General features: G+C 44.5%; 1 protein-coding gene across 5 annotated transcripts; it reads right to left on the bottom strand.

Moving 5' to 3' along the window:
• Positions 1–2,409: 2,409 nt before the first annotated feature.
• Positions 2,410–24,804, bottom strand: XKRX (XK related X-linked). Of its 5 annotated transcripts, XR_007912126.2 has the most exons (5): positions 21,540–24,804; positions 15,932–16,200; positions 3,372–4,199; positions 3,196–3,278; positions 2,410–2,549 (listed from the first exon to the last, which is right to left on the bottom strand). XR_007912126.2 is itself a non-coding variant. In XM_002720379.5 (3 exons), the coding sequence occupies exons 1-3, from the start codon at positions 21,896–21,898 to the stop codon at positions 3,454–3,456; spliced, it is 1,374 nt and encodes a 457-aa protein (XP_002720425.2). In that variant the 5' UTR covers positions 21,899–24,804; the 3' UTR covers positions 2,410–3,453. The 5 variants fall into 5 exon arrangements, 1 of the variants encoding a protein (XP_002720425.2); XR_007912125.2 differs by having other exon boundaries at positions 3,196–4,199; XR_011385554.1 differs by having other exon boundaries at positions 2,410–3,278.
• Between the last annotated feature and the right edge of the window lie 367 nt (positions 24,805–25,171).

The raw sequence follows: 25,171 nt of genomic DNA, 5'->3' as shown, positions 1-25,171 counted from the left end.
GTCCGAGTTGCTCCCCACAGTTGTGAGGATTGAATGAAACAATCCATAAGAAATCCTAGTGCTGTGCCAGGCCTATAGCAAGCACTCATAAATATAAACTTTATTTATCCTAAGTGTTTTATTTAAATATTTAATATTATTTAACTCACCCACAGTGCCTCACAACTCCACACCAATAGTCTTGAAAGTATTTGTGGAGCAAATAAACATGACAACTTAATACATTTCCGTAACATGTTAGTTTGTCCATACTTAGGCTACCAAAGTTCCAGTAATCTGAAAATAGCTATTGTAACTTCGGCCTAATGCTTTTTTCCAAACTTTATGGTTTTCTGGTCTCACCTGTGCCACCTCCTCCACTCAGTAAGATTTGTTCTTACCCAGGTACCCCATGGTGCTTGGGTTAGCATTGTGGCACAGCAGGTTAAGCCACCACCTGCAACTCTGGCATTCCATATCAGAGCAAGAGTTTAAGACTTGGCTACTTTGCTTCTGATCCAGCTCTCTGCTAATGCACCATGGAAAGTAGTATAAGATGGCCTAAGTACTTGAGTGCCACATAGGAGACCCGGATAGAGTTCCTGGCTCTTGGCTTCAGGTGACTCAGCCCTGATTGTTGTAGCCATTTGGGGAATGAACCAGAGGATGTATGATCTCTCTCTCCCTCACTCTCCTTCTCTCTCCTTCTCCCTGTAACTCCACCTTTCAAATAAATAAATCTTTTAAAAAGATGGAGAGACAGAGAGAGAGGTTTTCCATCTGCTGGTTCACTCCCCAAATGGCTGTAATCGCCCTGGGCTGGGCCAGGCCAAAGCCAGGAGCCAGGAGCCAGGAGCCAGGAGCCAGGAGCCAGGAACTTCTTCCAGGTCTCCCATGAGCGTGCAGGGGTCCAAGGACTTCAGCCATCTTCTGCTGCTTTCCCAGGCACATTAACAGGGAGCTGGATTGGAAGTAGAACAGCTGGGACTTAAACCAGCACCCGTGTGGGATATCAGCATTGCAGATGGTGGCTTAAACATGCTATGCCATAGCAAGGGCTCCAATAAATAAGTCTTTAAAAAAAATTTCAGAGGATAAAAAGAGTTTAGTCAATTGAAGAAATGCTTGCAAATATGAAGGTATTTCAAGGAATTCATAGAAAATGGAATGAAAAGTATATTTTGATGTAATATTTTTTTAAAATCCATACATAGTTTTTTATCATCTGCACTTCCATGAACTTTTTGAAGACTGCTTAGGAGAGGGCACTTGCCCTGTCCCCTCACTCCAACACCATATTTCACAATTCCTTCTCTGGTGTATCTGGAAGATTTCTGTTAAACAGGAAGGCTATCATCTTCAGGAGGTTCCAATAATTCGTTTGCATAAGGTATCACCACAGTCTTTCTTCTTGGGTGAAGGAAGCAGGTTTTTCAGGTTGGAAGCTGCTCCACAGCCCTCTCCCTAAACTGCCTGCATTCCCAAGATATTAAATCACCGAGGCTGGGGAGGACTACAGAGGGAGGTGGATGCTGTGTAGTCTGCCCTGTGCATCTCTACTCTAGCTATAATTGGCCTGCCCTACTTGATGTGTCTCTCTACATTTCCATAGTACCTACCTCTTAAGTAGCTGATTCATATGCTTTTATGAACCAAATTATTGTTCCTTGCTGCTCCTTGGCTTAATTAAGGGCATGTTGACCACTGGGGAGAAATTCTTGCTTGAATTCCAAAGAGGCGATGTGTTCTTCTGTTCTAATAGATTATTTCTTTCAAGTTCACCATGAATAACACAGTCAAATGTCAGTTGTGAGGTTTATATGACAACAACCTAAGTCTCTTCTTCATTATGAGAAAATGGAATAAGGGAGTTGAGTCTGAAAAACGAAATCTCTGTTGCTTCAAAGCAAGTCACTACAGTCTCCCCCAAATTAACTATCCCATCACTTACCCCCAACAGCAGTTGAAGTTGAGAAAATCACACTACCCATGCTAAGTAAAAGTATAATTCTGCTTAACAGCCCCACTACTTAGAGGAAGGAGCTTCCCCCAACATCATGTCCTCACATTGAATAAGAGGGGGAAATAGCTAGATAACTTCTTAGCATGATCCCAAGAGTAAACTTGATCAGGAAATCTTAGGTCACATTGTTGACAATTACTTGAAGCACTGTCAGGGCCACAAGTGGCACACATGACTAAGAGTTCTCATTTTCCTACTCTGTGATGGACAAGCATTATTCAGGTAAATTATGGGATATTTGGTCCCACTGGGAAGTGGCCATAATATCCTGAATTTCTTGGCTACCTTGGAGGCATCCAGCTGACATTCTCATCAAAATACCCAACTGAAATAAGATGTAAACATTGTGATATATCAGAAAGGGAGACATGCATTCACCCATTGGGAGTTTAGGAATGAGAAGAGGGTTGACAAACATTTGTTCTTTATTAGAAAGTAAAATCCTATGGGCTAAACCAGTACTGATGATGACTTAATGTGATCTGGTTTCCCTCCTCTGTCCCAAATAACATGAAGGTGATGTCCCAGCCATTATTTTCTCTCTCCCCTAAAAAAAAAATCAACAAAATAATCAAGCCAACACAAAGAAGTCTTCATTTCCACTCATCAGAAACATTTTCAACTGCAGTCCAGCTTCTCTGAGGTCTACATCAAGTACTGTAATGCCAGGAGCACAGCAAGGCTTGGCTGGTGGGACTCCTTATTAATGAGGCACTAAGTGGGAGATTTCACTCAGCCGTTCCCCTGGACAAACTGGAGGGCTATGCAAGTCCCTGAGGGAAAAAAGGAGTCATTCTGTCTTATGCCCTGAAAGAATCCTACTGTGTACTCCCACTTCAGAGCATGCTTACCAAGGGCCACTGAAAAGAGAGGTCCTTGTGGAATGACCACAACAAAATCCTAATGGAATGCTAACTCATTGGGGGAGCAACTCTTTTAATAATGGGGGCTTCTCATTAGAATGAAGACTCCAGCGACACTCACAGATGCAGGTTTCACATTAGTCAGACTGTTTCCTGGGATGTACCCACAGCCAGTAAGCCATCACATCCTCTGATCAATTATGATCAATTCGGATGGGATTCTGGGCCTTCTGCTCAGTCCAGGAAAGCTCAGTAATGCCTCAGCCAATGAGCAGGGCCAGAAAGTCAGAGAGAGCCCAAGATGCTTAGAAGTATGTTATCTGAATTGACCTGGGTGGGAGGAATGTCAATGGTATTTCTGATGCTTCCAAGTAAGTAGTGGATACCTCTGGGGTCCAAACATAGCAGTAAATCTGAAAGAAATAAAATAAAACCTCTTTGGGAGCAACCTCTTCTTCTTACAGGTTTACCAGGAAACTCTAGAAAATGTCTTGGTGGGTACTCACCCATGAGCATCATCCTTTCCTGAAATTTCACAGTTGCTCTTGGTAACTCCTAGCCCATCCCTAAAATATTCAGAAGATGGAATCAGACAATGCTTTGCCTTGCTTCAGCCTCAACAGGTGGCTCCGAGTTCTCAGCCCTGTCCTGAGACTGCCGGTGGCAGCAGACACAATGGAGGTAATCTATAACATTATGGGTGAAGAGCGAGCGCAAAGGATGCAAGTACTGGAAGAAAAGGAGCATGAAGCCAATGGAAATTACATATGCGATAATGAGCTGCACGGCAAGCAAAGAATGGCAGTAATTCAGTAACACTTTCACGCCAAGGAACTTAAAAACCAAGACCATGATCACATTCTCTACCAATCTCACACTATAGTGCAGGCCCATATGACCCCAGTTCTGACCTTTGTCAACAAGATCTCTGTCTGCCAACTTCAACTGCAAGGCTGACCAGCAAGAGAAGTTGATGCCAGCATAGAGGACAGTGACTGAAATCAGTACCACCAGGGTACCAACCCGGCTGAAGTTTTTCTCAATGTTATTGGGCATCTGGGCCCCACTCCTCCAGAACTTAACCCAAGGCTCCAAGAGGATGATCAGGAAGTTGAGCACTAAGAAAGGCAAAGCCTTCAGTTTCAAAGTAGCTGAGAAGAGCACCAGGATCATGAGGCGGGATGTGATCTCCAATGTCCGCCAGATGGTGATGCAAAGGACTTCCAGTGGTCCAAGGCGAATCTTGTAGTCATCATATTTGATCTGGATAGCCAACATATTGCAGAGGGTAGCCCCATAGGTGACAGATATCAGGGAAAAGACCATTAGCACGGCTGTAAAAAAAAAAAAAAAAAAAAGAGGAACAGAAAAATAGGCAATCAGTTAATGTTGGTGGTGAAGACCCAGAGGTCCAGAGACACAATACGTGGAAGTAAAGAGCCCTAGTTAAGAGTGAACACACATATGGTCACAGCTATGTAAACAAATAGCATGTGTTTGAATAGGCACTGTTCCAAAGAAAACAGGCATGTGAAAAAATGCTCAACATCATTAGTCATCAGGGAAATGCAAATCAAAACCACAATTAGATATCATTTCATACCTGTTAGGATGGCCATTAGAGAAAAAAGGTAAGTAATGGGATAGGCATTTGGTGCAGCAGCTTAAGTAACCACTTAGGATGTCTGTATCACACATTGGAGTGCCTGGTTCAAGTCCTAGCCACTCCACTTCCAATCCAGCTTCCTGCTACCCATGTAGGGGACATGGATGGAGTTTCAACTTTCTGGCATTGGCCTGGCCCAGTCCTGCCTATTGCAGGCATCTGGGGAGTCAACTAATAGACAAACTATTTCTCTCTCTTTGTCTTTCAAATAAAATGAAAATAAATAATAAAAAAGAAAAAAGTTAAGTGTTGGCAAGGATGTGGAGAAAGGGGAAACCTTATACACTGTTGGTAGGAATGTGAATTGGTAAAGCCATTATGGAAAACAGTACAGGAATTTCTTTAAAAACTAAAACAGAGCTACTGTACAATCCAGCAATCCCAAATCTGGGAAATGAAATCAGTATCTCAAAGAGCTAACTATACTCTATGTTCATTGTAGCATTATTCAAAATAGCCAAGATGTGGAAACAACCTAAGTGTCTGTTGATGGATGAATGGATAAAGGAAATGCACACACACACACACACACACACACACAAAGGGAACATCATTTAACCATAAAATGAAAGGAAATTCTTCCAATTGTAACATGAAGGAATCTAGAAGATATTATGCTTAGTGAAATGAGCCAGAAACAGAAAAACAAATACTGCATGATCTCATTTATATGTGGAATCTAAAAAAGTAGGACTCATAGAAACAGGGTAAACCAAATGGTTTCTTGGGGCTGGAGACTAGGGCAAATAAGATTTTGGTCAAAGGGTACACATTTTGAGTTTCTGAGAAAGTTTGGAACATCTAATGTGTAGCATTGTGACTATAGTTGATAATAATGTATAATTGACATTTTCTAAGAAAGTAGATCATAAGTGTTTTCAGCACACATGCACACAAAAATGGTAACCAGGTGAGATTATGGATTAAATAGCTAAGTTATGGTAATCATTTCACAATGCATGCATTTATCAAAGTGTGTTGTATACACGCTTTGGGAATCACCGAACTTCCAGAAGAGTGGCTCCAGCCCTGACCACAGTTCTTCAGATAGTTATTTCTGCCTATTCAATGCTTGCTCAGAAGCCCACCTCATCAGATAATTTTACCCTATTCTTTTATAGTTGTTCTTCTCAGGTTAGCGACTTCTTGTTAGTTCTTTTTTTAAATAGATTTTATTTATTTGACAGGTAGAATTACAGACAGTGACAGAGAGAAACAGAGATAGGTCTTCTTTCCGTTGGTTCACCCACCAAATGGCTGCTATGGGCAAAACTATACCGATCCGAAGCCAGGGGCCAGGTGCTTCTTCCTGGTCTCCCATGCAGGTGCAAGAGCCCAAGCACTTGGGCCATCCTCCACTGCCTTCCCAGGCCACAGCAGAGAGCTGGCCTGGAAGAGGAGCAACCTGGACTAGAACCTGGTGCCCCAACCGGGACTAGAACCTGGCGCCTATATAGGATGCCGGTGCCGCAAGTGGAGGATTAACCAAGTGAGCCACGATGCCAGCCCCTCATGTTAGTTCTAAAACTCACTCTTCTTAAAGCTGATTTTGTATATGTATGTGACTGTAAAAGTAGCACAGTGTATTGCATCATGGAAAATTTAGAAAGTAAAGAAATGTAGAAAACAAATTCCAAAACTAGTAGATAACTCTCTCTCTCTCTCTGCCTCTTTCTGTCTCTTTCTCTCTGTCTCTGTCTGTCTCTGTCTCTCTCTCTCTCTCTCTCTCACACACACACACACACACATTTTGGTTCATGGGGCTGGCGCCGTGGCGCAGTAGGTTAATCCTCTGCCTGTGGTGTCGGCATCCCATATGGGTGTTGGTTCAGTCCCAGCTGCTCCACTTCCAATCCGGTCTCTGCTGTGGCCTGGGAAAGCAGTAGAAGATGGCCCAAGTCCTTGGGCCCCTGCACTCATGTGGGAGACCTGGAAGAACCTCCTGGTTCCTGGCTTCAGATTGGCACAGCTCCGGCTGTTGCGGCCATCTGGGGAGTGAACCAGCAGATGGAAGACCCCCCCACCCCTCTGTTTATGCCTCTCTGTAACTCTGCCTTCAAATAAATAGTAAAGGTTTTAACAAGAAAGAAAGAAAGAAAGAAAGAAAGAAAGAAAGAAAGAAAGAAAGAAAGAAAGAAAGAGAGAGAGAGAGAGAGAGAAAGAAAGAAAGAAAGAAAGAGAGAGAAAGAAAGAAAGAAAGAAAGAGAAAGAAAGAAAGAAAGAAAGAAAGAAAGAGAAAGAAAGAAAGAAAGAAGGAAAGAAAGAAAGAAAGAAAGAAAGAAAGAAAGAAAGAAAGAAAGAAAGAAAGAAAGAAAGAAAGAAAGAAAGAAAGAAAGAAAGAAATCTGGTCTCGGGAGACTCACAAAAAACACCTTTGCTAATAGAAGTTCCTTCTTTTTTAAATTTTTATTTATTTATTTGACAGGTAGAGCTAGACAGTGAGAGAGAGAGAGAGACAGAGAAAGGTCTTCCTTCTGTTGGTTCACCCCCCTAAGTGGCCGCCACGGCCTGAGCTATGCTGATCTGAAGCCAGGGGCCAGGTGCTTCTTCCTGGTCTCCCATGCGGGTGCAGGGCCCAAGGACCTGGGCCATCCTCCACTGCCCTCCTGGGCCACAGCAGAGAGCTGGCCTGGAAGAGGAGCAACCGGGACTGGAACCGGCGCCCATATGGGAGGATTAGCTAAGTGAGCCACGGCGCTGGCCCCTAGAAGTTCCTTCTTTAATGAATATCTTCTTCAAGGACTGAATTCTTTTTGCATGTGCTTCCAGAATGTTTAACTCCAGGGAATGGCTCAAAACATGTACTGAAAATTCCATGAAAGCAGAAGAGTCCATGTCTATTTGCTCACTGCTGTATCTCCAGAACCTAACATACTGCCCAGAACAGGATAAGTGCTCAATAAATGTTTTGCTGAATTAATCAGGAATTATGAGTTTAGAGAGACAATTTAGAATATCTGGAATTTGAAATCCTTGCTTCACAGGGCCAGCATTTTGGCATAGTGGGTAAAACCACTGCCTAAGAAGCCAGCATCCCATATGGGCACCTATTCATGTTCCAGCTGCTCCACTTGCTATTCAGCTCCCTTCTAAAGGCCTGAGAAAGCAGTAGCAGAAGATGGCCTTAGTGTTCGGGCCCCTGCCACCCATATGGGAGACCTAAAAGAAGCCTCTGGCTCCTGGCTTCAGCCTGGCCAAGTCTTGGCTGTCACAACCATTTGAGAAGTGAACTAGCAGATGGAAGATCTCTCTCTCTCTCTCTCTCTCTCTCTCTCTCTCTCTCTCTCTCTCCTCTCTCTCTCCCTCCCTCTCTCTCTGTGAGTGTATGTGTATATGTGTGTGTGTGTGTGTGTGTGTCTGTGTTTCTCTCTCTGTAACTCTGTCTTTCACATAAACAAATCAGATATTTAGAAAAGAAAGAAATCCTTGTTTCAGCTGTGTGGGAGCTCGCATAATCATTAAATATCAACGTGCCTCAGTTTTCCAATTAATTCAGATACTCCAGAGTTGATTGAATTTGTCATCAACAAAATCAGTTCATGACCCCCATACTTTAGTATAGTTTGGGAATCTCCAAACTTCCAGAAGAGGGGTTTCAAAATGTACAAAGCTTCTCTCTTAACCCACGGCATCCATTGCACTCTATGCTAGAGGAGGGAGCCACAATGCTCCCCAACCCACTCTCCTCAGCCTCAACCACAGACCACACAGGTGGCCTTTCCTTTCCTTCCTTTATGTCAAAGAAAGGATACAGATGACTGGGAAAAGCTAGTGCTCTCAAGAAAAGTGGGATGCTTATCCAAAAGAAAAGGTGAAACATTCTATTCCCATAAAAACACAGAATCTAGGGAAACTTGAGCCATGCAGACGTCAATGCAATCGGCAAGAAAAATCAAGACCTCCCCGTGGAAACCATAAAGGAAGTGCAGCTCTGGATCTGAATATCTTCTTTAGCTGAAAGTAGAGTGTTGGAATCCCAAAGGCTGGAATGGGAGATGCTTCCTAAATCCCTCTTGGTCCCCTCCTCAAGAGCTAAGGCTCTTTGCAGAAACGAGAACATCAGAGCATACATCTAGCCAAGTGTGATGCTTCCAATAGATGGAAAACAGTTTTCCATCTGTCTCCCTACAAATAGACTCATGCCATAAGAGATCAAAATGCTGCTATAGTTAGAAACATGGGCTCTGGAGGCAGACTCCCTGGATTCCAGTCCAATGATTGCCATTTACCACTTCTGAGGTCTTGGGGAATTACTTAACCTCTCGGTGCCTCTGTTTCCTCATTTGTAAAATGGGGTTGTTGTAAAGATTAGATGAGATAATTACATGTAAAGGATGAAGAGAAATGCCTGGAACGTGGTAAATGCTATCTGCCTCCTCCTTCTTCTTCCTTCTCCCTCTCTTCCTCTTCTCATCCTTCCTCCTCCTCCTCCTCCTCCTCCTCTTCCTCTTCATCATCATCATCATCATCATGTCCCTATTCTCCAAAAGTGTACTCATATATTTACTTTACCTAGCACTATCTTGGTACTTAGAAAGTAGGGTCCTTTTAAAACTGGTAAAACACCCAGAAATAAGCCTTACGAAGATGTGCAAGACCTATAGCAAGAACATCATACAACTCAATCTCAATGCAATGTTTTTTAGTTTGTTGTTATTGTTTTGATTTGTTTGTTTTTGTTTTCTGGTGAGGGAATTGACAAATTGATCCTGGAAATTAGTTAACTTGGAATATCAGGGTACATTTTTTACCAGATGAGAGTCATAAAAGGTCTTTGTATGAAAGGCACAAAATCTATCTAGAAGCAATAAAGAAATATAAAATTATAGTGCTTCATAAAATATAAAATATATACATATTTATATGTATATATACATATATACATAAGAATATAGAGCTTCAGAATGCCACAAGACATTACAAAATATATTGTGCATATTAAGTATAGTGTATCATACACATATTACATGTGTACACATACACACACACTTAAAATACATAAGGACACACAAAATTATACAAATGTATACATATACACCTGTCCACAGCAGAGAAAGGATTAATAGCAGAATAAGTGAACAGCTCCCACAAATTAATACAAAAAAAGCAAACCCACTAGAAAATGTGAGTAAAATATAGAAATAAGCAACACACAATGATCAAAGAGAAAATATGTTAAGCTTCTCCCATAATCAAAGAAAGTCAATTAGTTTAAAAGTCAGTTATTTTATAATTATACAAATAAACAATATTTGGTTTAAGATATGCAGAAATACATTCTTATACTGTCTGAAGGAGAAGACATTTATACAACATTTTGGGAGCGTTATTGGGCAGAAAAATAAAATTCTAAACATGCTCACCCTCTTACCCAGCAATTCTACTGCTATAAATTTATTCTATGGGGCTGGCACTGTGGCGTAGCAGGTAAAGCCACTGTCTGCAGTGCCAGCATCCCATATGAGTGCGGGTTTGAGTCCCGGCTGCTCCACTTCCAATCCAGCTCTCCACTATGGCCAGGGAAAGCAATAGAAGATGGCCCAGGTCCTTGGGCCCCTGCACCCATGTGGGAGGATCCGCAGGAAGCTCCTGGCTCCTGGCTTCAGATCAGTGCAGCTCCAGCCATTGCGGCCAATTGAGGAGTGAACCAGCAGATGGAAGATCTCTCTCTCTCTCTCTCTGCTTCTCTTTCTCTCTCTGACTTTCAAACAAATAAATAAATTTTTTTAAAAAAAATTTATTCTACAAAGTTTAATTCAAGTACTCATACATTTACAGAAATGTTCACTGTAGTATTTGTAATTAGAAAAAAACTTTTTTTGTAGAAAAAAAATTAGGAACAAACTTTAATCCTACCAATAGAAATTAAGGAAATAAGAAAGAATGTTCCTCTCAATAGTTCTCAAAAGAAGAAACATAAATGGCTAACAAATATATAAAAATGCTCAAAATCACTAGAAATCAGGGAAATGAAAATCAAAACTACAATGAGATATCCTTTCACCCCTGTCAGAATGGCTAAAATCCAAAAGACGGAAAGTAACAAATGTTGATGAGTAACTGGAAAAAGGGGAACACTTATACACTATTGGTGGGAATGTAAATTAGTACAACCACTGTGGAAAATAGAATAGAGGTTTCTTAGAAAACTCGAAACAGATTTGCTATATGATACAGCAATGCCACTTCTGAGTATACACCCAAAAGATATGAACGCACAGTATCAAAGAGATGCCTGCATCGCCATGTTTATAGCAGCTCTGTTCACAATAGCCAAATTATGGAATCAACCAAGGTGTCCATCATCAGATGAATGGATAAAAAAAATGTGGTATGTATGTATAGTGGTATATATATACTGGAATATTATTGAGTTATAAAAACTAAAATTCTACCATTTGCAGCAAAATGCACACAACTGGAGGACATCATGTTGAGTGAAATAAACTGGGCACAGAAAGACAAAGACTGCATCTTTTCCCTTATATGTGGGAGATAAAATTTAAAAAAAGAAAAAAAAATTAAAAGAGAAACACCTGTATGTATCAGTATTGCTGTAAATATAGTTTTGTCAATCTTTGTTTTATATCTTTGCCAAACCAATAGTTAAGAATGTTATATTAGTATAGTTTTAATGATTTGTGATTACTTTAAAATTATGTATATGGGTAAAATGCTCATCTTTCCATTAGGTTAACTGTTTATAGCCCTTAGCTGTATGCCCATTAAATTAGGGTCTTTTTGCATTTTACTTGTTGAACTTTTTATTTGGTGGAGTTTTAAGCCCTTGACTGTAATGTAAATTTTTTTTTTTTTACAGGCAGAGTGGACAGTGAGAGAGAGAGACAGAGAGAAAGGTCTTCCTTTGCCGTTGGTTCACCCTCCAATGGCCGCCACGGCCGGCGCGCTGCAGCCGGCGCACCGCGCTGATCCGATGGCAGGAGCCAGGTGTTTCTTCTGGTCTCCCATGGGGTGCAGGGCCCAAGCACTTGGGCCATCCTCCACTGCACTCCCGGGCCATAGCAGAGAGCTGGCCTGGAAGAGGGGCAACCGGGACTAGAACCCGGTGTGCCGGCGCCGCTAGGTGGAGGATTAGCCTATTGAGCCGCAGCGCCGGCCGTAATGTGAATTTAAAAAACATTATCTCAAAAATGAAAGACAGAAAGAGAGAGAAAGAGAAGGACAGGGAGAGAGAGGGAGGGAGGAAGGGAATATCATTATATTCTTAGAATTGTATCTATGAACTATATTAAATCTGTTAAAAACTAAAATAAATAAATAAATAGAAAAAAAAGAAAGAATGGCCCTGTTCATAGAAGAGAAATTTATATTTACTTTATGTTATTTATGAACCTACTGCAAAAGTTCATGGAAATGGAATTTAAAAATAAATGTGGGAGGCCAGTGCCGTGGCTCAATAGACTAATGCTCCGCCTTGCGGCGCCGGCACAACAGGTTCTAGTCCTGGTCGGGGCGCCGGATTCTGTCCCGGTTGCCCCTCTTCCAGGCCAGCTCTCTGCTGTGGCCCGGGAGTGCAGTGGAGGATGGCCCAGGGGCTAGGGCCCTGCACCCCATGGGAGACCAGGAGAAGCACCTGGCTCTTGCCTTCAGATCGGTGTGGTGCGCTGGCTGTGGCGGCCATTGGAGAGTGAACCAACGGCAAAGGAAGACCTTTCTCGCTCTCTCTCTCACTGTCTACTCTGCCTGTCAAAAAAAAAAAAAAAAAATGTGGGGGCCAGTGCCGTGGCGTAGCGGGTAAATGCAGCCTGCAGTGCTGGCATCCCATATGGATGCAGGTTTGAGTCCTGGCTGCTCCGTTTCCAATCCAGCTCTCTGCTGTGGCCTGGGAAAGCAGTAGAAGATGGCCCAAGTCCTTGGGCCCCTGCACCCATGTGGGAGACCTGGAAGAAGCTCCTGGCTCCTGGCTTCAGATCTGCATAGCTCCAGCCATTGCGGCCATCTGGAGAGTGAATCAGTGGATGGAAGACCTCTCTCTCTCTCTCTCTCTCTCTCTCTCTCTCTTTCTCTGCCTCTCTGTAACTCTGCCCTTCAAATAAATAAATAAATCTTTAAAATAAAATAAAATAAATTTGATGCAAAAACATTTTAAATCCATGCATACAAAGGTCTTCAAAAAGTTCATGGAAAGTGCATATTATGAAAAATTGTAATTCAAAACTTTTTTGCACTGATATAATCCCTCATTTATTTATTTTAAAAGATTTATTTATTTGAAAGGCTGAGTGACAGAGAGAAAGAGACAGAGAGATCTCCCATCTGCTGGTTCATTCTTCACAGAGCTACAACAGCCAGGGCTGGGCCAGGCTGGTGCCAGGAGTCTGGAGCTTCATCCAGGCCTCGAATGTAGGTGCAGGGCTCCAAGAACTTGGGGGCATCTTCCACTTCTTTCCAGGCACATTAGCAGAGAGCTGGATCAGAAGTGAAGCAGCCAGGACTTGAACCCGTGCTCATATGGAGTTGCAAGTAGTGGTTTAACCTGCTGTGCCACAATGCCAGCCACTAAGATAATCTTTTAATTGCATTTTCCACTGATGTTTTGAAGTATCCTTGTCTGAATATAGAAATAACTGTTGGAAAAAGATATATTGGCATAATTTTGAAAAAGACATGCTGCTGAACTGAATGTTTCATACAGTTCCTTTTTGGGCAAAAATATATACATATACACGAGGGTACTTCAAACGGTGCACAGAAAAAAAGGAACTAAAAGATCGGTTTGTTTTGAAACAAAAGTTTTTTGAAATCCGTGCATAACTTTTTCATAATATACATTTTCTATGAACATTCTGAAGTACACTCACACAAGCACTGTTTATGTGTTTATATTTACATGGTACAAAAGTCTCAAAAGAATGATAGTGAGTAATTAACATAGATTATCCCTGGGGAGTAAGATGATAGTTCTTACTTTATCTTTCTTCTGTGTGGTTTTCAACTTTTACCATACCCTTTTCTGGTTTTTATAATTAAAAAATAAAGACCAAAATACTAATACGTGATTATGGTCAAAATTCTAACCATATAGAAGGATTAAAGTAAGAAGCAGGGGCCAATGCTGCGGTGTAGTGAGTAAAGCTGCTGCCTGCGGTGCTGGCGTCCCATGTGGGCACCAGTTCGAATCCAGGCTGCTGCACTTCCAATCCAGTTCTCTGCTGTGGCCTGGGAATGCTGTAGATGATGGTCCGAGTGCTTGGGTCCCTGCACCCACATGGGAGACCCAGAAAATCTCCTGGCTCCTGGCTTTAGATCGGCTCAGCTCCAGCTGTTGCAGCCCTCTGGGGAGTGAACCAGCGAATGGAAGACACCTCTCTCTCTCTCTCTCTCTCTCCCCGCCCCCGCCCCCGCCTCTGCCTCTCTGTAACTCTGCTTTTCAAATAAATAAAAAATAATAATAAAGTAAAAAGCAAAAACTTGCTGATTTCTCGTTTCCACACCTCCTAGGTAATTTCTTGAGTAGCTTTCTGGGAATTTTCTTTGCAAATCACCTGTGGATCAATCAGTTTGTATATGTATTACTTTTTTTTTTAATTTTTTGACAGGCAGAGTAGACAGTGAGAGAGAGAGAGAAAGGTCTTCCTTTGCCGTTGGTTCACTCTCCAATGGCCGCCGCGGCCAGCGCACCGGACTGATCCGATGGCAGGAGCCAGGTGCTTCTCCTGGTCTCCCATGCGGATGCAGGGCCCAAGCACTTGGGCCATCCTCCACTGCACTCCCTGGCCACAGCAGAGGGCTGGCCTGGAAGAGGGGCAACCGGGACAGAATCCGGCGCCCTGACTGGGACTAGAACCCCGTGTGCCGGCGCCGCTAGGTGGAGGATTAGCTTAGTGAGCCGTGGCGCTGGCCTGTATATGTATTACTTTTGTAATGTCTACATACAACTATTTTAATTAGATGATCTGGTGCCTTTCAAAGTTGTCAGGAGGAAAAGCATCATCATTTCTCGAGAATTTTCTCATCAAACTGTCATCAATTCTGCACAGTGGAAACATTCAAGACAAACAGAACTTCATGAAAATTCTTAGAGGAGCAAAAGAAGGCACATTTCCACCTTGCATTTATTTGTGACTTTTCCCAACAGGGTCAGCGCCTACTGATAAGAAATGGTCCAGAGCTGTACCCACATCTGTACCAGCCTCTGCCCTAGCAGGCTGCTAAAACACGTTAACAGCACTTTATCTCGGCTTTGAAAACACTGACTCACTTACTCATCTCAGGATCCCTCTTTTACAAGTAGGAAATTACCGCAGTGACTACTTTGTAACTTCCTCCAAAGATCCCAGCAAAGGTCAGAACTTGGAGCAGCCACGACTCCCCTCCGTAGTCATCCCACACCCCTTTTCTTTCTCTTCCCTGGCATTGGGTGAATTGATTAACTCAGGGCTTCCCAAATGTGGTGGCTCAGAACCAAGCAGGCTACTTTGGAGAAATACAGTTTCCAGGCCTCCCCCCATTCCAGGACTGATTCAGATCTCGGGAGGAAGTATAATTTTATAAAGAAGCTTGCCACGTGATTCGGCTAATTAGTAATATATGGGAACCTGGTATTTAAAGACAGCCATCCCTAGACAAACAAAACAAAACAACTAACAGCATACTTTAAATACTTTGGCCAAGGGAAAATATCCTACTGCCTGCATGTATTATTAGCTTCCTCTGCACCCAGAGAGTTTGTCTATGGCAGTTTTAGTCTAAGCAGTTTACCCCAGTTTAAGAAATGTGGCAGCCCCGAGATGTCTGACTCCCCAAGTTCTTTGACTATCTATGAGTGCTGCCAAACAGCACTTTTTTTCCTAGATTTTTAATTATTTGAGAGGCAGAGCCACAGAGAGAGAGAGAGAGAGAGAGAGAGAGGAGAAAAAGAGAGAGAGGTTTTCCCTCTACTGATTCACCTCCCAAATGGCCGCAAGGGCCAGAGCTGGGCCTATCCAAAGCCAGGAGCCAGGAGCCTCCTCCGGGTCTCCCACGCAGGTGCAGGGGCCCAAGGACTTGGGCCATCCTCTGCCACTTTCCCAGGCCACAGCGGACAGCTAGATCGGAAGAGGAACAGCTGGACTAGAACCAGTGCCCATATGGGATGCCAGTGCCGCAGGCAGAGGATTAACCTACTACTGTGCACAGCGCCAGTCCCTCAACAGCACTTTTGATGACAATAGAGACGTTCTATGTATGTGCTATCCAGCACAGGACTCACTAGTCACATGTGCCAACCCAGCTCTTGACATGTGGCTAATATTACTAAGGAAGTTTTGGTTTTATGTGATTTTAATTTAAATAGCCACATGAAGCTAGTGGCTAGTCTATTGGACAGCTTGGATCTAGACTTCTAAGCCCATTGACTTAAGTGGAGCACCCCTCCCCCATTCTCCTGACCCCACTCACCTCTACCCAGGGGGACCTCTGCAGAGATCAGGGTCACATAGAGCTGATAGGTCAGCTGGGGCACTGAGCCCAGGAAGGCTTGGATCTGCGACATACGTTTGTAGGCATTGCGGTGCATAGCCAGGGTCCGGATGGAGTGGCCCACCTCCCATTCTATCAGCACCTCCTGGCCATCTATTAGCATCTTCTTTCGGGTGAGGCTGACATAGGGCTCCTCCTGCCCCTCCTTCTTGCACAGTGTGAGGTATTTAATCATGGCCTCCGAACATCTGCAGAAGCAAAGCATTATGGGAACTTCACGAAAGCTGTCTTGGGAAGGGAGGTTGTAAGAGGGGAAAAATAACTTGGGGAGGTTGTGCTTCTTTTCGCCACTCTCTTCTGTTCTGCTCATTCCTCATGAGTCAGAGGGCTGGCCGTGCCTTCTACAAGTTACTCGAGCCTAAATCCTTTTTTGCTCAGTCACTGATGGACCTGCGAACACCATTTCAGAAGTACTTCTTGGAGGACATAAGGAACTGTTTTGTCTCCTTAAGAAGAGGCTTAGGGCAGAAAATGCCTCCAACACAAGGGTACATACTGGATAGGGAGTCAATGAAGAAGCTTCCCCAGAGCCTTTGTTTTCATAATACCTCAAATTTCTGAAGGAAAGCATCCCTTATCCAGAGCGTGTAGCTCCACAGTTGAAGTCTGGAGGTTCTTTTTTTTTTTTTTTTTTTTTTTTTTCAAAAAAACATTGCCTCTTTCTGTGTCTCTTGACTTACTTGCAGACAATAGCCTTTGGAACTTGACTTTTTTACAAGGAGAAAAACATCCTCTTGAGAGCCTAGCAGCCTTAAAGTAGTGATAAGACCACACTTCCTGCTGTACCTCTCCCAGCTCCCCCGTGTTAATCAGAAGACTCCAGCAGCTCTGATGTGGTGAATAGATGAGAAGCACCTGGAACATCTTGTTTTGGAACACTTCCCCCACTCACCCTAAAATGAATGGGAAATGTGAACCGCCTCTTACAAGTAAGAATAGTCAGATTTGCGGTGGAAATCAAGACATCCTCCCCAGTCGACTCAGAACAGGGGTTGTGTTTATCTTGCTTATGGCCCTGATCACATAGTGGGAATTCAACCAACATTTGCTGGGTAAATGAAAGACCAAGGCAGGAAGAAAATAATGCAGGGTAAGAAACAGTGGGAGGCGGGATCATAACAGCAGTGTAATCTAACAGAACATTAGGTCAAACACAAGCTCCTCAGAGACTTTTGTGCGCTCCAGGCTTTGGCTCCCAAGAGAAAGGTGTGAAACATGTGCTGCTACGCTCCGCCAGATCCCCTGAGACAGCTCCCGCATCACCACTGCAAAGCGTGCAGCATGGAACTCGCTTTCTAGAGACAAACTCTAATACCTGGGAGAGGAAAAGATGGAAGGAAAGAAGAGAGAAGACAAAAAACGCCATTTCTTTCTGTTTATGGAAAAACGCACAACCTCATTTTCAACAAAAGATTTTAGATTTTTTTAAAGATTTATTTATTTGAAAGGTAGAGTGACAGAGAAAGACAGCAATACACACACACATATATAAATAGAGATGATAGGCATAAAAATATAGATGAGACAGAGAAAGAGATATCTTCTTTTATTTTTCATTTTTAAAATTTTTAAAAAAAATTTCATTTATTTGAGAGGCAGAGTTATAGAAAGAGAGAGAGAGAGACAGAGAGAAAGGTCTTCCATCTGCTGGACTACTTCCCAAATGGCCAGAACTGGGTCGATCTGAAGCCAGGAGCCAGGAGCTTCTTCCGGGTCTCCCATGTGTGTGCAGGGGCCTAAGGACTTGGGCCATCCTCTACTGTTTGCCTAAGCACATTAGCAGAGAGCTGGATCGGAAGAGGAGCAGCCGGGACATGAACCGGCGCCCATATGGGATGCTGGTGCTATAGGTGGGGGCTTAGTCTGCTACACCACGGCACCAGACCCATGAAAGTGATATCGTCTATATGCTGGTTCATTCCCCTAAATGACCACAATGGTTGGGGCAGGGCCAAACTGAAGCCAGGAGCTAAAATTCCATCTGGATCTCCCACGTAGTTGTCAGGGGCCCAGGTACTGGGGCCACCTTCTGCTACCTTCCCAGGCGCATTAGCAAGGAGCTAAATTGGAAGAGGAGCAATTGGGACTCAAATTGGAGCTCACATGGGATGCTGGTATTGCAGGTGGCAGCTTAACCCGCTGTGACATGCCAGCCCCAAGATTTTAGATTATAACCTAAGCCCAAAAATGCCATTGCCATATAAAATACTGATGGAGGTGGTGGCATAAAATGCTCTGTTTATGCTTCTATTTGTAAGGCTATTTACCGGTTCAAGTAATGGTATTTACTTTGCTTATAGGCTTCAGTAAATTAGAGCATATTTGCACTTCCAGAAGTGTGCTTGCATTTCATGGAAGGGAGCCAAGCCCTACAAACATGTTCATATGCCTGCTAGCAGTGATCATGCTCCTACCTACCTAAAGAGTAACTGGGGCTGGTGCTGTGGCGCAGTAGGTTAATCCTCCGCCTGTGGTGCTGGAATCCCATATGGGTGCCGGTTCTAGTCCCAGCTGCTCCTCTTCCCATCCAGCTCTCTGCTATGGCCTCAGAAAACAGTAGAGGATGGCCCAAGTCCTTGGGCCCCTGCACCTGCATGGGAGACCCGGAAGAAGCTCCTGGCTCCTGACTTCAGATCGGCCCAGCTCTGGCCATTGTGGCCATTTGGGGAGTGAACCAGTGGAAGGAAGACCTCTCTCTCTGTCAGTCCCTCTCACTGTCTGTAACTCTACCTTTCAAATAAATAAATAAAAAATCTTTAAAAAAAGAAAATAGTAACCGACCAGGGCTGGCACTGTGGTGTAGCAAGTAAAGCCACCACCTGCAGTGCTGGCATCCCATAGAGGCACTGGTTCGAGTCCCAGTTGCTCCATTTCCGATTCAGCTCTCTGCTATGGTCTAGGAAAGCAATGGAAGATGGCCCAAGTCCTTGGGCCCCTGCACCCACGTGGGAGTCCCGGAAGAAGCTCCTGGCTCCTGGCTTCGGATCAGCCCAGCTCCAGCAATTGCAGCCATTTGGGGAGTGAACAAGTGGGTGGAAGACTCCACCCCAACCTCTCTCTCTCTCTCTCTTTTATTCATTCTCTCTCTGCCTCTGCTTCTCTGTAACTCTCCCTTTTAAATAAATAAATAAATTTAAGAAAAAAAAATTGGCCTTGAAAATAAGTGTATCAAGGGTATAATTTATAATTTTTAAATTATTTTTTGTCTATTAGACGTTTAGTTGACTGATGGTATAAATGCTTTCCAATCATTTCTGTGGAAGCTAAACAACAGAAATGAAAAACACTACTCAACACTCCATACAGAGTGGTACAAACCAAAGACAGCCTGGGAAAAGTAGACATCGGTAGTCCAAACCCAGGACTGGGTACTTGCTGAGTTTCATCTTGAAAGTTTTTAACCTGTTAACTCAATACAGTGTATTCAAAAAGGGAGAAATTTGTCTCCTTGCTTTCCCAGCAACATCTTTCCTTTTTTTTGGTTCCGAGTTCAAGATGAGGTCTTACTTTGACAGCTTAATGTCAAAGATTTAGAACTGGAAATGACCTTTAGCTCACCCAGTCCAAAGATTGCATAGACTGAGTCACAGCTGAATAACACATATGGTTTTGGCCCATATCATGGTTTTTTTGTTTTGTTTTTAAAGTCAGTTGCTAAAATTTAAAATCATGTTATTTTATATAAAAGGAAAATCCGGTCTTGAGAGCTTCTCTTGAAAAGTTGAGGGATCTGGCAACAGTACATGTGAATTCCAACACAGAAACAATGGGCTGGGACTATGAGCAGCTGCCTCCTTTAAGTAGGTCACTATTCCCCATCATTCTTCTAACATTGAGATTTTGTTGTCATTTGTCAACACACATGAGGCGACTTTTTCTTCTACGTGGCCTACTTCAGTCATTTGTGATACCTGCCTGGCCTCTGCAAGCAACTGGCTTTGAGACTCACGATCTAGCCCAATGCACTTATTTTACGAAGAAGGGAACTGAGGCCCAAGGCATCTTCAGGGATTTCACCAAGGCCACACAACTAGTTCATGAGAGAGGGAGGACTAGATTGCAGGTCTCCTGAATTCCGGGCCACTGCTTCTGTTGATATCCTGGATTTTCTCTGATGGAGCCTAATCAATTCCTCCCTGTTTTAAAATATAATGATTATTACAACTTGGGGCCAGTGTTGTGGTGCAGTGGGTTAAGCCTCTGCCTGCGACGATAGCCTCCCATATGAGCGCTGGCCACTCCACTTCCCATCCTGCTAACATGCCTGGGAAAGCAGCAGCAGACTATCCAAGTACTGGGGCCCCTGCCACCCTTCTAGGATGGAGTTCCAGGTTCCAGGCTTTGGCCCAGCCTCAGCCATTACAGCCATTTGGGGAGTGAACCAACAGATGGAAGATCTCTCTCTCTGTCTCTCTCCCTCCCTCCCTCCCTCTCCCCTTTCTCTGTAACTCCACCTTTCAAATAAATAAATAAAATCTTTTTTTAAAATAAGTAAATCTTTTTAAAAATTTTATAGCTTTACTAAAGTGTGAGTGACAAAAGTATACGTACCTGTACAGATAAACAACTTCCTAAGAGGGGGAGGAGCTCCATCCTTAATCAGTTTCACAGCCACTTGTTAGTTCTCTCACGATGAGCTAGCTTCCCATTGCAATTACAACATCAGCACTCTGACCCACATTCCTCAGCTGACTGCAGGTGGTTGCCTCTCTTGCAATCATGACACACTTGGTCCATCCCTCCCTCCTGAGCTCATAAGTTTTGCAATGTGTCTCTACCTTGAAAATCTCATAGTGTCTAGGTCAGACTACTGACACAGATGTCTGTCTCCTTAGGGTTACACACATTCTCATTCCTTTAAGGCAATCTGCAGGGAAATATTTGATACAAGTACATTGTGTTGCTACAGCCAGATGGAGCGGACTACTTTCCCCCTTCCAACCACGTACCTTTACTGCAAAAATATATCAAGAGATAAACGGATAGAGAAAAATAACGACATTGGGTTGGCGTGCCAGATTACCACAGATGTCTTAAAATATTTCCCAGATGTCAAATAACACTGGAAAATTTGGAAGTGGCAGCAGCACTAGCCCAAGCAGCTCCGAATAAGGCAACTGGATGTGAAATGGGATGGAGTAGAGCAGAGAGGAAGCTCTCAGGTAAAAGGCAGAGTCAAAGTTACTCTGCAGCTATGGCCTGTGTGACAGCATCTAAGAGTTCCATACCGGTTGTCACCGTCCCAACCCAGAGAGCAAACATTACCTAATGAAGTCTTATTGAAGCTATCACTCCCGGTTTTGGAACACAAGAACATGCCACATGTTCATCATGGTGACACTTAAGATTTCAGTTAAGTCTTTTTTTTTTAATGGTAGTCAGGGAAGCCAAGAGTGGGAAGGAAGGAATGGACAAATCAATTAGATTAGAAGCACAGTATCAGTCTTGCAAGGAATATTTTCGCCTTTCTCTGGCCGAGTCTGGGGTGGGGAAGGTTGTGGGGGGGGGATTATAAAAAGTTGCTCACCTGATAACAGGTCCCAAGAGGATTAGATGCATGAATAATGAGAATGGTCTATCTTTGGCCAGATCTCTGTGCACAAAAATGAGGGTCAGCTGGACCATAATAGATGAAAACATGAAGAAGGAAAGGGTGTATGTCATCCAGAAGGTTTCATTACTCTTCCGATAGGTTCTAACCATGTACAAGGCAGATGCAGCCTCCCCACAGTACAAAAAGGTGGAGAAGAGGATACCGAAGGGAAAAGTAAAGCGGGGGCTGGCCCCACGGATGACATCTTCCTCCAGAGATGAAACCCGGTCCACATTGGGCTCCTCGGGAATTTCGTAAACTCTGTCCATTGTCGCGGTTCGGAGTGTTGACATCTGGCGCTCACAGCACCCACACACCCATCCCCAAGAGAAGCCTGTAGCCACTATGGTCAAGCCTCAGTGAGCAGGGCTCTGTGAAGTCCAGTTCCAGAACGGAGATCCACTAGTTAGAGCAGAAGATCCCTCTCTTCTGGACTCCTGTTCCACTCGGAGTCTGGGATGCAGAGCCCAGGAGTACCACTTTGAAGTTGACTCTTGACTGGCTCAAGAGTCCAATCATCAACATACGTGCTGTGAAACTGGAACAAGGAAAAAGCAAGCATCCCAGCGCCCAGTCCGGATCCCAATTCTAGGTGCCTGAAGAGCCATGGGAACAGCTGTTTCAGTTGCGACTCCTTTAGCAGTCCCCCAGGCTGGGGACAGCCACCTGTCGGGGCACCGGCCCCTCAGCAGCTTCTCACAGTGTCAAGTCAGCGGAGAACCAAGTCGGAGTAGGAGAGCAGGTGCAGCCAGAGCGTTCCTTCGGAGAGAGATTACTTCAGCGCCCAGGTCCTCTAACTATATGCTAGGTTGTGGCTATTAGCTCGCCGGCGTGAGTCGAGGGTTCTCAGGCTGGCTCCTCGGTTCCCCAAGCCCCGCCCCCAAGATTGGCTGGGGGCTGGAGCAAAGCCACAACCCAGTCGCCTAGCGCAGTCTCCAAGGACCGCAGCGGAACGCGCGCGCGCTCCTCGATCAAGAAAAGGCTGGAGGGGCTGCACCACTGAGAAACTTCGCTAGTGAGAGGAACAACGCGTGGGATGCCAACGCAGCCAGAGCAGATGTCATCAAACTCTTGGGCGCCGTCCACTGCCGGGGTTTCGCCTGGCCCACGGTTCCAGCCGCGACAGGTCGGCGGCTTCAGGAACTAAGGGCGGGCGAGCTGGGAGGGACAGCTGGGGCCGAACAAAACCAGACAGGCTCATGGTGGCCAATCGAGGGATGCTCCTTATGGAGAGGCGCTACAACAAGGGGCCTGGGTCACTGTTCAGAAGCACTTCTCTCCACGACCCCCAGATCTGGGAGGGAGCCACAGCTCTCCTCTTCCCCAAGAGCTCCTTTCCCAGGCACCCACTTCTACCCCGCCCTCCCTAACTAGCTAAGTGGCTCACTCCCACACTCGCTCAACGCACGCGGTTAGGCAGGTGTGTCTACCTTGGCCGCAGGGTTGCACCTCCCTAGGTCCTACTGCCCTCCAGATAATAACACTGGGGGCTGAGGGGAGGGAGGCGGTGCTGGGAGGCAGTTGGACTAGAGTGTCCTTTCCAGGCAAGATTGTATGCAGCAAAAGGAAGATAAAACAGGCTGGAGGTCAAGACTCGAGGTCAACCTGCAGTCATTGAAAGCTTATAGTATATGCCTTGATTTCTCCATTTGCAAAATGATGTCACGATCGAAGCTTTACAATGAATTTTCAGATCTTGGGTTGAAAGGTTCTGAAGTGGCAAATTTGAAATAGATTGGCAAGGAGCCAGGAGAGCTGTGAGTAGAAGCTGAGAGGGGTGTCTTAGAGAGCTCTGAAATTGCCTGGATTCTCAAGAACAATCCTCCCCCACCTCACTGCGCTTTTGTTTTCATGCCTTCATTTGCATAATTCTAAACCCCACAGAAAAAGAGAAAACATCTGCCTCCTGGTAATAATATCAACGTAGCAGAGCCGGTGCCAATCTCCTTTTGCTACAAGAATTCAGTAAGAAGAATCTACGGGAGGCGTGGCCAAAGTCAGCTACGGGAGTGATGACTTCGAGAGATAGGCTGAGTCTTGTCATTATGTTGTTTTTCTAAGGTTCTCACAACTGCCATCTCCTCTCCCCGGGGCTGATTCTGAGACAGAGTCAACATCTAAAGGCTGTTGTCTTCTGAGGCAGCCTCCCCAGCTTGGCCTGCACCTGTGCTCGCTCGCAGCTGCGCTGGGCGGATGAGCCTTCCTCTTCTCTGTTTCGCCAGGGAGGGTCAACACTGTCAGGCATGACCTGAAAACGCTGAGTGCTTGCTTGGAGTGTAAGGACTTTCTCCGCCAGCAGTATATGGTGCACAGCCTCTCAGGGCCACTTTTCAGGAATCTGTTTGCGAGAAGGATCTCACGCAGGTTGACCCACTCGTCTCATTATGTATATTTGTGTCTCCAACTTATTTTACAATGAGGAAATTATTTTTTTTTATTTCAAAGACAAATTTCAAGAGACAGATCTTCCATTCCTCCATTGGTTCACTCCCCAAATTGCTGCAACAATCAGGGTTGGACTGGGCCAAGGCCACGAGCCTGGAACTCCATCCCAGTCTCCCATGTGGGTGCAGGGGCCCAAGCAGTTGGATCATCTTCCACTGCCTTCCCAGGCACATTAGCAGGGAGCTGGGTCGGAAGTGGAGCAGCTGGGACTCGAACTGGTGTTCATCTGGGATGGCGGCGTCACAGGTGGCAGCTTAACCTACTGTGCCACAGTGCCGGCCCCCTTGTCTCCAATTTTATCACTCATATTACCCTAGCTCCAGTCCCGCAAGTTTTCTCACTTATACACTCATCTTGTTTACTCTCACCTTCTGTGCCTTGTTGGTGCCATTTATGGTCCTCTTTACCCTCTTCTCCATTAGCCCAGACTCTAACCTTCCTTCAAGGGTCAGCTCAAGTACCACCTCCTCCAGGAAACCCATTCTCACATGCCCCCTTCACTTTTCTCTTTGTGCTCCTGGCACATATTCTCTTCTTCAGGCCTTTAACTCTTTCTGTGTGTGATCTCTCTCCTCAACGGAAGTGTAAACTTCAGGAGGGAAGTTCAAGTGAATGTTTATTGTGGTTCTTGTGGATGGCAATGGTGACTGACAAATGGTGATGAAACTTCCTCCCCCGTACTTCCTCCATGATACCAGGCAAAACTCAGACATACTCACCTCTATAAGCTGTGGCCACTGTATCTGGGACATAAAAACCTTTGGCTGAATAAATAAAAAATAAAAAAAAAATAAAAACCTTTGGCTGAGTGAGCACCATCTTATTTAGCCATTCTGCTCACCCAGCATGCCAGTCCACATGATCTGTCCCTTTTCAGAGTTCCCAGAGCATTTCTTCACTGATGCCACATTTTAGCACCAAATTTTGTTATTTTCAAGTGTATTAATTCTTGCAACTAAATTATCACGTGCTGAGGGCAACGCCACTGCTAGCACACTTTTATTAGATTCCCCTGTGGCTGGTACAGATCTGTAAATTTCCTGCTATCTGATCGCCTTTACCCACCAACTTCTCTATTTGCAGCATTAGGACTCTCTGGCGCTTTAGGTAACTAAATCCTC

Source organism: Oryctolagus cuniculus, chromosome X, assembly GCF_964237555.1.
Source record: "Oryctolagus cuniculus chromosome X, mOryCun1.1, whole genome shotgun sequence".
In the NCBI taxonomy this organism is placed as follows: domain Eukaryota; kingdom Metazoa; phylum Chordata; class Mammalia; order Lagomorpha; family Leporidae; genus Oryctolagus; species Oryctolagus cuniculus.
This window is presented reverse-complemented; position numbering and strand designations above follow the sequence as displayed.

Excerpts from the sequence above, each read along its gene's own strand:
- XKRX (XM_002720379.5), bottom strand. The coding sequence starts at position 21,898 with ATGTCAACACTCCGAACCGCGACAATGGACAGAGTTTACGAAATTCCC. Across the intron at positions 16,201-21,539 it reads CTCTTGGGACCTGTTATCAG|ATGTTCGGAGGCCATGATTA; the intron begins GTGAGCAACTTT and ends TTGCTTCTGCAG. Across the intron at positions 4,200-15,931 it reads AGAGGTCCCCCTGGGTAGAG|CCGTGCTAATGGTCTTTTCC; the intron begins GTGAGTGGGGTC and ends TTTTTTTTACAG.